The 14,644-nt window shown below is 33.6% G+C and overlaps 1 protein-coding gene and 1 long non-coding RNA gene across 2 annotated transcripts; both read right to left on the reverse strand.

The window, feature by feature from the left end:
- Nucleotides 1–758: 758 nt before the first annotated feature.
- On the reverse strand, nt 759–7,261 carry LOC146723053 (uncharacterized). The gene is made up of 2 exons (XR_014924786.1): nt 941–7,261; nt 759–838 (listed from the first exon to the last, which is right to left on the reverse strand). It is a non-coding gene; the product is annotated as an uncharacterized LOC146723053 (long non-coding RNA).
- A 417-nt stretch (nt 7,262–7,678) lies between these two features.
- Nucleotides 7,679–14,405, reverse strand: LOC114932227 (uncharacterized). Its single transcript, XM_029304376.2, has 7 exons — nt 14,340–14,405; nt 14,037–14,242; nt 13,253–13,332; nt 9,141–9,210; nt 8,898–8,966; nt 8,377–8,571; nt 7,679–7,831 (listed from the first exon to the last, which is right to left on the reverse strand). Exons 2-6 carry the CDS (start codon nt 14,239–14,241, stop codon nt 8,477–8,479), a joined length of 519 nt encoding a protein of 172 aa, XP_029160209.1. The 5' UTR covers nt 14,242; nt 14,340–14,405; the 3' UTR covers nt 7,679–7,831; nt 8,377–8,476.
- Nucleotides 14,406–14,644: the final 239 nt, after the last annotated feature.

Here is a 14,644-nt window from a genome sequence, read left to right on the forward strand (position 1 = left end):
TATAACGTACTGTTTGCGATACAAATATTCTAAATGCATGTTATAATATATTTTAATTTTATATATAATTTGTGCATGTAATGCTTTTATTTGTTACATTGTATAAACTTTATGCAATTAAGTATAATTTGTGCATGTAATGCGTTTATTTGGCACATTATATAAACTTTATGCGTTTTCTTTACACTATGCATGTTTTGTTATTCTTGTCAATCTATTATTATGTAATGTCTTCTCTTTCCATTTATCTCGTTCTGTATTAATAAATATATAAAATTTAAAAAGAGAAAAATAACAGTAAGAGGCTCCGATAATAAATATGAAGTGCAGTAAACAGGGTCAATTAAGAGCCAGGCGTGGTTATTGATACGCATGACACATAATGATAAATTGAATCGTTTTATACGTTTCGATCCTAAGTTCGGACCATCTTCAGCATTTAGATAAAATAATATCAGCAAGCAAATTATCGCAGGTACAAACACTATCCCACACAGCACATGTAGATTAGGAGAATGTTCTGAGAATATCGTTAAACTATATTGAGTATATTCTAAGAATATTCAAAATATGTACTACGATATATCAAGTACATACTGAGAAAGTTCCTATGTCTCACTAGTTTGCTTCTCAGTACATACTGAAAATATCTTATAGTATATTCTGAGAATATTTTTAGTATATTATAAGAATATTTTTTAGTATCAATCAAAATTAATATTGGACGCTAGTGGTGAAAATAAACTTGGCAAACTTGATTTCGACGTAACTAGCAATTTTATTTAATTCTTTCACGACGTTTTAACCATTTGATTGTGGTCCTTATCAAGTGAAAATTCTATAACATAATATTACACAATCGTTTTTACCAATGTTAAAACATACAAGAAACTATCTAAATGTTAAGTTAATAATATAAATATAAATTTTATAAACATACCCATTAATTAAACTGGAATTAACGCAACATCACACTGGTCTTATTTAAAATTAATAGTTAATGTAATGATTTGGATAATAACAATAATGTGAATTCGGCTCAAGATAAGAATTATGTTGTTGTGCATCCGGAAAGGCACGGAAAATTTTGGAGTCTCAGTAGACTGAAGGATGAGGATCCTAGGATCGGCGGGCATCTCCACTTTAACTAATTCACTTGTTTACCTGAATAAATCTTTTATTTCATTTATTTCTCGAGTTGGTTTAATTATGTCTAATCCCACCTGGGTGGTTAGTTAAGTATGCTCGCACTCGATAGTCAGATTACAGGTGATAGTTTATATTATCTAGTATATAGTTTATATTATTAGTTTATATAGATAAAAGCGTGTGAATAAAAATTAGCCAATGAAAGAGCTTCTCTACATCTTCCCCCGAAAGATGTAGAAAAGGGCAAGAGACCACCGCAAACGGAGAGCGAGGCGATGAAGTCAATCGCTAACGAAAATCCAAAAAGTCAAGTCGCTAATTAGAACCTAACTAAGAGTCGAAGACAAGCCGCAGAATATAAACTATCACCTGTAATCTAACTATCGAGTGCGAGCATACTTAACTAACCACCCAGGTGGGATTAGACATAATTAAACCAACTCGAGAAATAAATGAAATAAAAGATTTATTCAGGTAAACAAGTGAATTAGTTAAAGTGGAGACGCCCGCCGATCCTAGGATCCTCATCCTTCAGTCGACTGAGACCCCAAAATATTCCATGCCTTCCCGGAGACACAACAATTTGGTGGCAGCGGTGGGATCTCAGCCGCAGGGCCGACGTCGTCTCCAAAATCCTCACAGCGGCGAAGACCTGTAAAAACACATACAATTATAACAAGTGTTAGACGGGCACGTCAGTAACTCTGACGGAAACAAGCAGAAGCCACGACTAAAAGAGAACGAGAGAGCGGACAACATAAACAGTGCAACGAGTGATAAGCAGCAGAGAATCGAAAAGGATCGCCGACGTTCAAGGACAACGCCGACCTACGACAACCTCACGGGCAGCGCATCATCACGAGCGACGACCCGCCGTATCTATCACCAACACGGAGCCGCCGTTATCAGCCCACGAGCGATCGAGTTGCAGCAGCAGCAGCCGACCCGTATAGAGCGTAACGATGCGAGCCGTAATACTGTAAGTCCGAATTTATTTGATTGCGTGAATGTCGGAAGGTGACAAAACACCCCGACAAGCGATTAAAAACCAATCGTGGTTGCATAGTACACCTGTACGGTTAACGACGCGAGTATTGCCTTTAACTGCGCAAAATCTCGAAAGCGTTCGTAGAAATTTAGACAGCGACTTGTCAAACAAAAATAATACCGAGTTACCTAACCTCCGAACGTAATAAACGAACGAGAATTTCCGTTAACTAGTTTTGACGCGAGTATATTCGCAAATAATCCAAGCGACTCCGTTCAAGTAACTCAAAACGAACCGCGTCGATTGCGACCGTATATCAGCCGAACTCCGAGTAGAGTATCTTCGCGGAGAGAATTTTCATTAACGTCATACGACAGCGAAATATTCGATTCCGAAGAAATTTATAGCGAAATAAATATGGCAGAAAATACAAACGTGAACGCAATTATTCCGCCAACCGCGATAGATGCCGAAATAAGCATACTCCGACAAACCCTTGCACAATAAATGGGACAGAATTTAGATGTCACGTCACAACAACCCTCCGTCGTAGCGCCCGGAGAAACTTCACAAATGCTTAATATAATACAAGCTATACATGCAGAGCTACATACACTAAACACACGTATGACTAGGATAGAAGCCGCACAGGCATACACACACACAGACGAACAGCAGAAGTCCGATTACGAGCCTCGTATGACTTACGGACGGACTGAGCGCGACGTACGAAATCGACGGAGTACTGCACGACAATATATGTCTCTAAAAGAAGCGCGAATGATGATACCCAAATTCGACGGTACATCGCGACACCGCTTTCAGGAATTTCTAAACGCATGCACATATACAATGCAAAACATACATTCCGGAGACAAAGAGTCTCTGATACAAGGCATACTATTTACTAAATTAAAGAGTAAAGCCATGCAAGTTTTCGAAACGCGAGACATACAAACGTTTGAAGAATTAAAGCAACAACTAGAGACCGCATACCAATGCAAGCAAAGTACTGCCCACGTGCAATTAGAATTTAATTCGCTAAAGCAGAAATATAATGAGACAGCACAAAATTTCGGGCAACGCGTCGACCAGCTCGCTATGAATTTATACGATTCAATGATAGAGGAAGGAAACCAGACGAGCTCAGAGAAACGCACTATCTTACAAACAATCCAAACACAAGCATTATTAAATTTTCAATTAGGGCTACGAAGCGACTTAAAAGTACTCGTACGCTCACAACGATATACGACGCTTCAAGAAGCGATAGCCGGCGCGAGCGCGGAAGAGAGATTTATCGGACCTAGCACGTCACGGGCAACTAATTCCTTGCTAAATAAACCTGAATCAACGCGGTCAGGACAGCAAACGACGGGACAATGTTATAGATGTGGAAAACCCGGACATTACGGACGAGACTGTCGTAGCAAAGTCAACGTTCTGCCAAAACTGGAAAAATCCTCGCGCGTATCCGCCATCGAAAAATTTTGCAATCATTGCAAAAAGCGTGGACATAACCGCAAAGAATGTTGGGAATTAAACGGGCGACCAAAAAATAAGACGCCCCCACGGAACAAGCCAGAGGATCGAAAAAAACCCGCGAAGTTTTAATAAAATAGATAATCAAAGAATCCGGCAGGAGAGAAATTCCGAGTCCGAACGTAGCAGCGATGAAGACGGAGAGCGCGGAGATAAGATTAAGAAGACTCGCGCGCTCGAATATCAGGTGACACACGTGCGCCGAACGCCGAGAGAGAGAGCGAGTTTAAATATAATTACTCTGCCTATGCGAGAGGCAAAACGCGGAAAAGTAAATATGCTTTACGATTCGGGAGCTACGATTTCATTGATAAAAGTGAAACACTTGAAGGGCGAGACCGAAATTTACAATAATAAAATAACCCTTGTTGGAATAACCGGTCATAAAGCAAAGACGATCGGAAAAATGTACGCGACAATTGAGCTAAACGGAAACAAGATAAAACACGCGATTTACGTCGTGAAAGATGATTTCCGATGGAATACGACGGGATCATAGGAATCGATTTCCTCTAGAAGCAGCAAGTCACGTGCGATTACAAAAAACGCGAATTACAAATCGGAAACGCCGTCCTAAAATTGCAACCGTATAACAAAATTATCTTAAAGCCGCGTAGTGAAACAATTATACACGCGATAACAAATGATAATAAGACAGGGATCATTCGAGCCAAAGAAACCGCCCCAGGAATCTATATCGGACGATGTTTGGTAGAACCGAAGAATTACCAATGTCCCATCAGTGTAATTAATACAACTGATAAGCCGGTCGAGATACACACACCCCTCGTAACCGTAGAAGACGTTTGCGAAGATAACGCGCACGAGTTGTACACGATACATACAGACGAGACTCCGAATCAATTAACGCGTGACGAACAAATTTGACAATTGTTACACACAAAACATTTAAATGAGGAAGAAAGGAAAGCGATACAGAAAATATGCGAAGAATATAGCAACGTGTTTTATTTAAGCGGAGAACCACTGTCATGCACAGCAACGCTAAAACACGAGATAAGCACGCGCGTCGATACCTCACCCGTCAATGTGAGACCGTATCGCCTTCCCGAGGAACACAAATCAGAAGTGAACAAACAAGTACAGGAAATGCTAAAAGACGGAATTATTAGTACAAGCATTAGCCAGTGGAATGCACCGTTATTAGTAGTGCCAAAAAGGCTGACGCAAGAGGCAAACCGCGATTAAGAGTAGTAGTCGATTTCCGGAAGTTAAATGAATTAACTATAGGCGATTCATTCCCACTGCCAAATATTACCGATATTTTGGATCAGCTGGGAAACGCGAAGTATTTTACGACGCTCGACCTCGCATCTGGATATCACCAGATACCGATGGCCAAGCGCGACAAAAATAAAACAGCCTTCTCGACTCCCTGCGGACACTACGAGTTTAATAGAATGCCGTTTGGACTTAAAAACGCACCTGCGACTTTCCAATGACTTATGAACTCAGTGCTAACCGGGATACAAGGGCTCCGATGTCTCGTTTATCTCGACGACAGATGAGTGTGGTAAAAAATCTGCTAATAGCAGATTTTTGAGATCATTGGAAGGCGATTTTTCCTTAGCAAAAATGTCCAGCCATCAATAATTTTCGAGTTACATGTATAAACGATTGAAAATTTTTCGCAAATTAAATTAAGTTAAAAAATTATCAAAATTACATACTTTATTAGTTAATTTAAGATAGAGTTTATTATATAATAGAATTTTAATTTAAAGTTCAATTATAGAGATATATGATGATAAAAATTAGAAATCTGTAAAACATGATCTCTTAACATTTTCGTTGAGGAAAAATCATCTTCAAATGATCTCAAAAATCTGCCATTAGCAGATTTTTCACCAATTATAGGACACTTTGTGTTCGAAAATCGAACGTCTAAAAAAGCTGAAAGAAAAAACAATTAAAACATTGCATGTAAATTCATGCCGTACTCTCATTTCACATGCAGCATGCGTTTAATTTATATTATAATACAGTCTATCAATTTCTATCTTAACATGCTGACGTTTCATATTATAAATAGCGCTCGGCCGCAAAAGTATAAGTATACCCCGCGCCTACGAAAAATAAGCGCTTACATTAAAACACATTAAATTGTAAACACCGCAGTCGCGCGAGAAGAGATACAATTTAGTTCCCAATAATAACAAAACTACGATTTGCTGGAAAGTAAATAATTACAGTAAACGCTCTTTTGCCTTCAACCGAACGATAGAATAAGAAAAATGTTCGCGAATATTCTAGAAATACAGGCCTATATAAACCTCCTCTCTCGTGACCGCGGCGCTCTTTTCCGATTGCTTGTCGCGTCAAGAGTGTGCTTCTACTTTACGAAAAAGATCGCTTGTCTTTTTCACGTTTAATTACCGTTGCTTGCGGACACTCGGTATTTTATTTTCAACACGGCTTTTTTTTCGGTTATTGTACTTTCTAATACGTTCGACTCGGCTATCTTTTGGTACATTCTGTGCGGTTTAAATAATTGTATTTTTGTGTTAATAGTTTAAATATATTTTGTTAACGATACGCGTGTGTCGAGTGCAGTGCTTCTCTGTCTTCTCACTTCCGACCTCTCTATTCTGCTTTCCGTTGCGCACACCTTGTATATTTGAGATATTAAAATAAAAATAAAATAAAAAATAATCAAAAAATCAAAAGAATGGAATTAATCATTTGGAAAAAATAAAATTTACATTTGTAACAAAAGAACTTAAAATTGAGAATAAAAAAAAGTTATTTTAACACAAATTGTTATCGACATTGCACATCAGTTTGTACCATATTGCTAAAACAGAGTTATTAACGCAGAGTTATATAACGCAAAAGACCAGCAATTATTAGCCAAAAATCATTAAACTATCTATTGGAACATTACCAGAAAAGTTGTGTGCGGAAGACTAATAATTATTGTATTAAATATATAAATATGTATATAAAGACAAACATTAAATATTTATCGGTATTTGCTTTTGTAGGCTGTTGTGTGCCTCGGGTGAGACACAAGGGGTCGCGCCAAATTAGGATGAGGATCCGGGGCGTCGAGACTTATTTCGGGTTGTTGAAATAAACGCACTCCACTTTTTATTATTAAAACTTTATTCAAGTAAACCGCTTGACTTTTATTTGTTTGTTTCACCACTGTTACACATGTGCGTGTATTGGTTTAACGACACTGTTTAACTATAACTTCGCGTATCGCGCGCAACTGCGAAGGGATGTTATATATCGCACGCGGCTAGCAAGGTCGTTTAACTAACAACGCGAGAGCGTCTTGAGAGCGACTTATTGCGACTGCGACTGAGCGATTCGGCGCATCTCTGCTTCCTTTTTATAATATCGCTTTTTGGGATTTCCTTGATCGGAAGGGGTGCCTAGCAACGGGCCTCTTCGGTCAAGGACCTAGGTGCAAGCGAAACAGATTCAAAGTCCTTCTGCTTTGTTTGCACGTTGAGCAATTTCGGTTCGCGCATATCTCGCAGCGTATGCGTTTTTACGCAGTCAGTGTCCGTCGTCAAGCGGATGTAACACGAGTAGCTATTTCTTAATAGTTATATCTTTGAGGGATATAACAAGGCGTTCGCGTGTGCTAGCCATATTTTTATGGGATTAGAAATTTGTTCGTCTGTAGCATTCTTGTGTACTTTTCTTATTACACCTAAAAAAACATTTTAAAAAATAATTTTTTATTAATAACATTGAAGAGAAATATATTTTAGATTTAATTTGTTAAAATAATTAAAATATAAAACTTTATAAAAAATCTTAAAAATGTTCAACTTTTATATATTTCTTTTGCTTCATTAAATAAAATAAATAATATTTATTATTAAAATGATATTTGTATGTGAATAATATTATCTTTATTCAACTTATAAAATAATTTTAATTAATTTAACAGTAATACAAAAAATACAAGTAATATAAATTTATATTCATAAATACTTTCTATTATTTATTACTTACACATGATTATTTTGCAGATATTTAGCTGCGAAAAAATTTCTTTTTTTTGCTCCATACCAACTGTATTGCACTACTAATTCATTAGAAAACAATTTCTTCATTATCCGTAAAGAAGAAGTTTTTACATCTTGACTTGTCACAATGAGTCAATTGTTTGATCTACAATTATGAAAAGTTGCGTTATAAAAATTTTACAAAAGATTATATTTGTATAATAATGTATTAATGTGGAATATATTTGTAAAATATTTTTTAAAGTATTCTATATAAAATTACTTTGTACATTAATATAAAATTTATTCTAAGTAATTATTTGTTAAAATATGTAAAAAACGAGACAATACAGAGACTATATGCGGTTGGTAGTGCGTGAGTTTCGTTGAAATTTAAGATTTTTACGAAACTTAATTTTATGTACACACAAGGCACCGGTGTTTCTTAGATATACAAAAACTAAACGCAATTCGCGATCTCAATTTGAGATTCTAATGAACAAACGAAACTCGTTAGGTTTCGTTCGTTCGTTAGAATCTCGAATCGAGATCGCAAATCGCGTTTAGTTTTGGTATAGCCAAGAAACTCCGGTGCTCTGTGCACTTAAATTTTTTAACCTTATATACTAATTGTTTTATTTCATCTATTTTTTTTCAATTAATCGTACAATATGTATATATTTATTTTTTCTCTTTGGTATTGTTCCTTACTTGAATGACTTCTTCTCCCTTTATCTCATCATTATCCTCATTTAGATTCGTTCCAAATAATTGTTCCGAGAGTATATCGGACTCATCATTAACATCATCTTCAATCATCTACATAATCTTCATCATTTATGTCATTATTTACATCATCTTTATCATCTGCATGTATCTTTTTAGATGTACTAGGTTTAGGTATATCTAAAAAAATTATTTTATTGCTATATTTAAATGTAATTTTAATATTGTAACCAAAAATATTATGTATTTAATTTAGTTATTTAATTCTTTATATTAAATCTACAATTGTGTGTGTGTGTGTGTGCCATATAATATAAAATAGATTTGATTTATTTAAATTATGCATTTATTATTATGTACATTATATGCTAGGTTTTTATATATTTAAAGTTCCATTTATATCATATTAAATTACAGTTATATAATAGTATAAAAAAAAGAAGAAAAATATAATAAAATGCATAATTTATATTTCTTGCTTCTTTACTATGTAAACATATATATACCTTTTACATTGTAGTTGCAATCATATCTGTCCAATGTTGATTTTGAGTTTTTATGTTTCACTGTCAATTCTAAACAAAAAAGTTAGTTTTCTTTATTGTTTCACATAATTAAAATTTGCAGCTTTAAACTAATATTTTATTATTATTAGAATTATGCACTATTAATTATTAAAATTTTTTCAATATTATTCTTTTTCTTAATATTATTCTTCTGACTATTAATATAATTTTTTATGCTTTCACCTTTCTGTGACAATTTTGCCTTTTTCATTTTTTCAGAGGTATGTACAGGCCTAACAGGCATTTTTGGAAGCTGCAAAATAAATGAATTTTCGTCGCATTCATCATCACTATTTAATATAGAAGTAAATTAATACAAATTGTCGCTCGTATATTGAAAACAAAGTGATAAATCTAAGGCCAACTTATCGAGCTGAATATTCGAGATGTTCAGTCAACTACCATTTATTACATGTATAAATTATAAAACTACAGTCATTAGATATTAAAACTAACGCAAATTACAATCATTCTACAAACGTTTCGACCGCACGCGGTCTTCTTCAGTATAATTATTGAAATATAAATTCATACAACTTCACATAATATCGAAATTTAATTATAGTTATTCAGAATCGAGAGTTTTTGAGCAATTAACGCGTGTTCTAATTCGTCATGTCCAACAATGTTCGCCTCGATATAATCTCTGATTTTGCTCAGATGTCGGATAGTTTCATCGTTAATATGCGAGAAATTAACCCGTTCCGTAGGCGCTGCGATTAATAAAAAATTAACGATTAACGTATGTCGAATTATAATATATATCCCCTACAATTGGTAATATGCTTACCTATCATCGTCCTTCTTGACAATTTTGCTACTTATTAACAGTTATTAAGGATGACACATAACAAACCAACAATACAGAAAGACAGCTCATTTTAAACTCTACTTGATCGGAGAGCGTGCGTGTTTATATATGATCTAATATCTATGTTTGACTCGTTGATGTCCTATTTGTCCTATTATTATTTATTGTTCGCTAATATATCCAAAATATCAAAATACGACTCGCTAAGTAACTCAGTATCTTTGTTTAAATTTAGTCCATTTTTTTGTTCCTTGATATGTAGCATCTCAGAAATGAGTCTTTTATAATAATTATTTTCGTTGTCCATGATCTTAACATTGTCCCAATTAAAAGTATGATGTTCATTTCTTATGTGTTCAGAAATTACTGAATGTTTCGTTGAGTCCAACCTAATATTATTTTTATGTTCTTTTATTCGCGTCTGCAATTGCCTCTTTGTTTGGCCTACATAAGATGCATTACAATTATTGCAACTGATCTTATAAACCACATTCGAATTGCATGGATGTTTAGTTTTATCTTTCTGTGCTTTAATAATATTATCCAGTTTGTTGAGACACCTATACCCTACAATACAATTTTTATTTTGTACCGAGGAAACAATCATTTCTGGGATCCTATCTATATACGGAATGACAAAGAATTTTTTATTAACCGAGTCATTTTCTATACTTTTTGTTCTTTCTATGTTGGCCTGTCTCTCTATAATGCTCCCCTTAGATATGATGTGTTCTATCCGATGATTAATTTTGTTAAAAATCAGATCAAGAGGGTAACCATTGCTTATGAGTATATTAATGATTAACTCTAAATTTTTATTAAAAAATAGTGGATGTGATAGCAATAGACATCTGTCTACAAGGTTATATATTATTCCAATTTTGTGGCATAATGGGTGGTTTGAATAAAATGATAACGTCCTTCCTGAGAAGGTTTCTTTTTGATACCAGTCTATGTATATTGTGTTATTAATAATTTTAAGTGATAAATCTAAGAAATTCAAGCTATGATTAACCTCTTGTTCGACCGTGAATTTAAGTCTTTCATGATAGTTGTTAAAATTATTCACAATCTGAGTCATATTAGTCATAGAGGTGGCCACTATTATGTCATCCACATAACGAAAATAAAACAAACATTCCAAATTCAACGCTTTGAGAACTGTATCTTCAAGATCTTGCATAACCAGGTCTGCAATAATTGGTGATAACGGTGACCCCATAAGGGTCCCAAACGTCTGTTTATAAATTATGTCATTAAATGTAAAATATGTAGAAGTCAATATGAATTTTATACCCCCCAAAAATTCGTTTTTCGGTATTCTAGTATTTATTCCAATGTGATCCCATCTATCGTTAATACCGTCAATCGCAAGATCCAGAGGAACGTTCGTAAACAAAGACACCACATCCAAGGAAAACATCCTATCATTCTCATCAATCTTTTTACCAGACAATATGCTGTACAAATCAAAACTATTATTAATATGACTTTTCGCTTTGGGTAGGGTAGTTCGTAAGGTGTTTTGTAAAAACGAAGCCAGCGAGTATAGAGCTGTATCAACCGATGAAACTATGATTCTAACTGGATAGTTTTTCTTATGGATTTTAGGTAATCCATACGCTTTTGGAAGGAGAGAATCACTATAACGTAATTTATAATATTCATTTTTTGAAATATAATCTTCCTTAAGTCATCTCTTCAACAAATCATTCAAATCGTTCTCTATTTTTTTGCACGGATTTTTTTTAACAATAGTGTAAGTGTTAACATCTTTTAAAACATTTTCCATTTTGTTAATATAATAAGATCTTTCCATTGCAACCGTAGCATTACGTTTTTTAGCAATTAACGCGTGTTCTAATTCGTCATGTCCAACAATGTTCGCCTCGACAACTATCATGAAAGACTTAAATTCACGGTCGAACAAGAGGTTAATCATAGCTTGAATTTCTTAGATTTATCACTTAAAATTATTAATAACACAATATACATAGACTGGTATCAAAAAGAAACCTTCTCAGGAAGGACGTTATCATTTTATTCAAACCACCCATTATGCCACAAAATTGGAATAATATATAACCTTGTAGACAGATGTCTATTGCTATCACATCCACTATTTTTTAATAAAAATTTAGAGTTAATCATTAATATACTCATAAGCAATGGTTACCCTCTTGATCTGATTTTTAACAAAATTAATCATCGGATAGAACACATCATATCTAAGGGGAGCATTATAGAGAGACAGGCCAACATAGAAAGAACAAAAAGTATAGGAAATGACTCGGTTAATAAAAAATTCTTTGTCATTCCGTATATAGATAGGATCTCAGAAATGATTGTTTCCTCGGTAAAAAATAAAAATTGTATTGTAGGGTATAGATGTCTCAACAAACTGGATAATATTATTAAAGCACAGAAAGATAAAACTAAACATCCATGCAATTCGAATGTGGTTTATAAGATCAGTTGCAATAATTGTAATGCATCTTATGTAGGCCAAACAAAGAGGCAATTGCAGACGCGAATAAAAGAACATAAAAATAATATTAGGTTGGACTCAACGAAACATTCAGTAATTTCTGAACACATAAGAAATGAACATCATACTTTTAATTGGGACAATGTTAAGATCATGGACAACGAAAATAATTATTATAAAAGACTCATTTCTGAGATGCTACATATCAAGGAACAAAAAAATGGACTAAATTTAAACAAAGATACTGAGTTACTTAGCGAGTCGTATTTTGATATTTTGGATATATTAGCGAACAATAAATAATAATAGGACAAATAGGACATCAACGAGTCAAACATAGATATTAGATCATATATAAACACGCACGCTCTCCGATCAAGTAGAGTTTAAAATGAGCTGTCTTTCTGTATTGTTGGTTTGTTATGTGTCATCCTTAATAACTGTTAATAAGTAGCAAAATTGTCAAGAAGGACGATGATAGGTAAGCATATTACCAATTGTAGGGGATATATATTATAATTCGACATACGTTAATCGTTAATTTTTTATTAATCGCAGCGCCTACGGAACGGGTTAATTTCTCGCATATTAACGATGAAACTATCCGACATCTGAGCAAAATCAGAGATCATATCGAGGCGAACATTGTTGGACATGACGAATTAGAACACGCGTTAATTGCTCAAAAACTCTCGATTCTGAATAACTATAATTAAATTTCGATATTATGTGAAGTTGTATGAATTTATATTTCAATAATTATACTGAAGAAGACCGCGTGCGGTTGAAACGTTTGTAGAATGATTGTAATTTGCGTTAGTTTTAATATCTAATGACTGTAGTTTTATAATTTATACATGTAATAAATGGTAGTTGACTGAACATCTCGAATATTCAGCTCGATAAGTTGGCCTTAGATTTATCACTTTGTTTTTAATATAGAAGTTTCATCAAATTGCTTAGCAGCTCTATATTTTCTTTTTTTTTTTTTAATACTTTCTCTTTGTCAGTGCCAGAATTGATATCTGATAGTTCTTCAGCATCTTTTAATTTTCTTCTTGCTAATTCATAGTTTGCTAAAAAAAATAATATACATTTTGTTAATAATTGCTTCCTTGTATTATTTAAAAATATCTATTAATATTATACAGGGTGTCTTAGTATAATCGTATCAATGCTTCAAGACGGATCAAGGTCATCATTTTTTGCAAAGTTCCAATTTTTGTCATTATGTTTCTTTGTAACTAAACCTTAAATTAAAATTTTATTAAAGTAAACTCCATCTGAAATTGACTAAAGAATATAATTATGTTAACCTTTTAACTCCACAAAGTTTGTGAAAAATCCGTTTTTTTCAATTGCTTATAACTCGAAAATTCTTGATTTCTCAACATTTTTGCTAGGAAAATCATCTCCAAATTGGTTAGAGAATCCGCCTTTAAGCATTGATAGGGTTATTCTGAGACACTCTATATATATTTATATATATTTTAATATTTATAGTGCATATTCAAAACGCGCTTTTTATCAATAAATAAGAGTATATATTTTATAGTTTTGAAATTTTATAATATAAATGTTAACGTGAACTATATGCTAATTACATACATTGCTATCAATAAAACCGCGTTCTGAATGATGGCAACTCTCTCTCTCTCTCTCTCTCTCTCTCTCTCTCTCTCTCTCTCTTTCTCTCCACATGTTGTATGCAAGAAATTATATACATATATTTTAAAATTATTGCATATATATTAAAAAAAAGAATATGATGATTGTTTACTGTCTTTTGCATATATTTTCTGAATTGGATGTTCTATCCATGTAGGTTCTGAGTTTTCCATAGATTTCACAGCCTTATAGTAACGCTTGTTGTTAGTGAAATTTGGCCAAACAGCCTTGTTTAAATTCGAATTCAACCAATTATTTGGAACGATTTGAAGCCCATCCTCAAATTCAACAACGGCATAAAATTTTTCTTGTGCCATTCTGTATATAAATAAATGTATTATATAAAACCATGGAGGAGTGGAAAAACTGCATATTTGTCATCTTGATATGGTAACTTTATATATTTTCTAATTACATCTTTTAATGGCCATGATTTCAATTCTGATTGTAAATGTACACAATAAATTCCAAGCATTTGTAGATAAACAAGGAACTGTGAATAAGTCTTCCTTTTCCAAAAATGTCTTAATTTTTTTAATACAACGATCTCTCGGTCAAGTGAAAAGCTTGTAACAAATTGGTACAGGAAGGAAACGTGTTCGAACAGATATATAAATTTCTTTTCCAACCACCCTTTTAAATATAAAATGAACACAATCTTTAATCTTGTAGATCACGCGATTATTTTATCTAATGACCAGTTTCATGACGAGAATATTA

This window comes from Nylanderia fulva, unplaced genomic scaffold (assembly GCF_048542155.1).
Source record: "Nylanderia fulva isolate GAGA-0341 unplaced genomic scaffold, ASM4854215v1 Scaffold239, whole genome shotgun sequence".
In the NCBI taxonomy this organism is placed as follows: domain Eukaryota; kingdom Metazoa; phylum Arthropoda; class Insecta; order Hymenoptera; family Formicidae; genus Nylanderia; species Nylanderia fulva.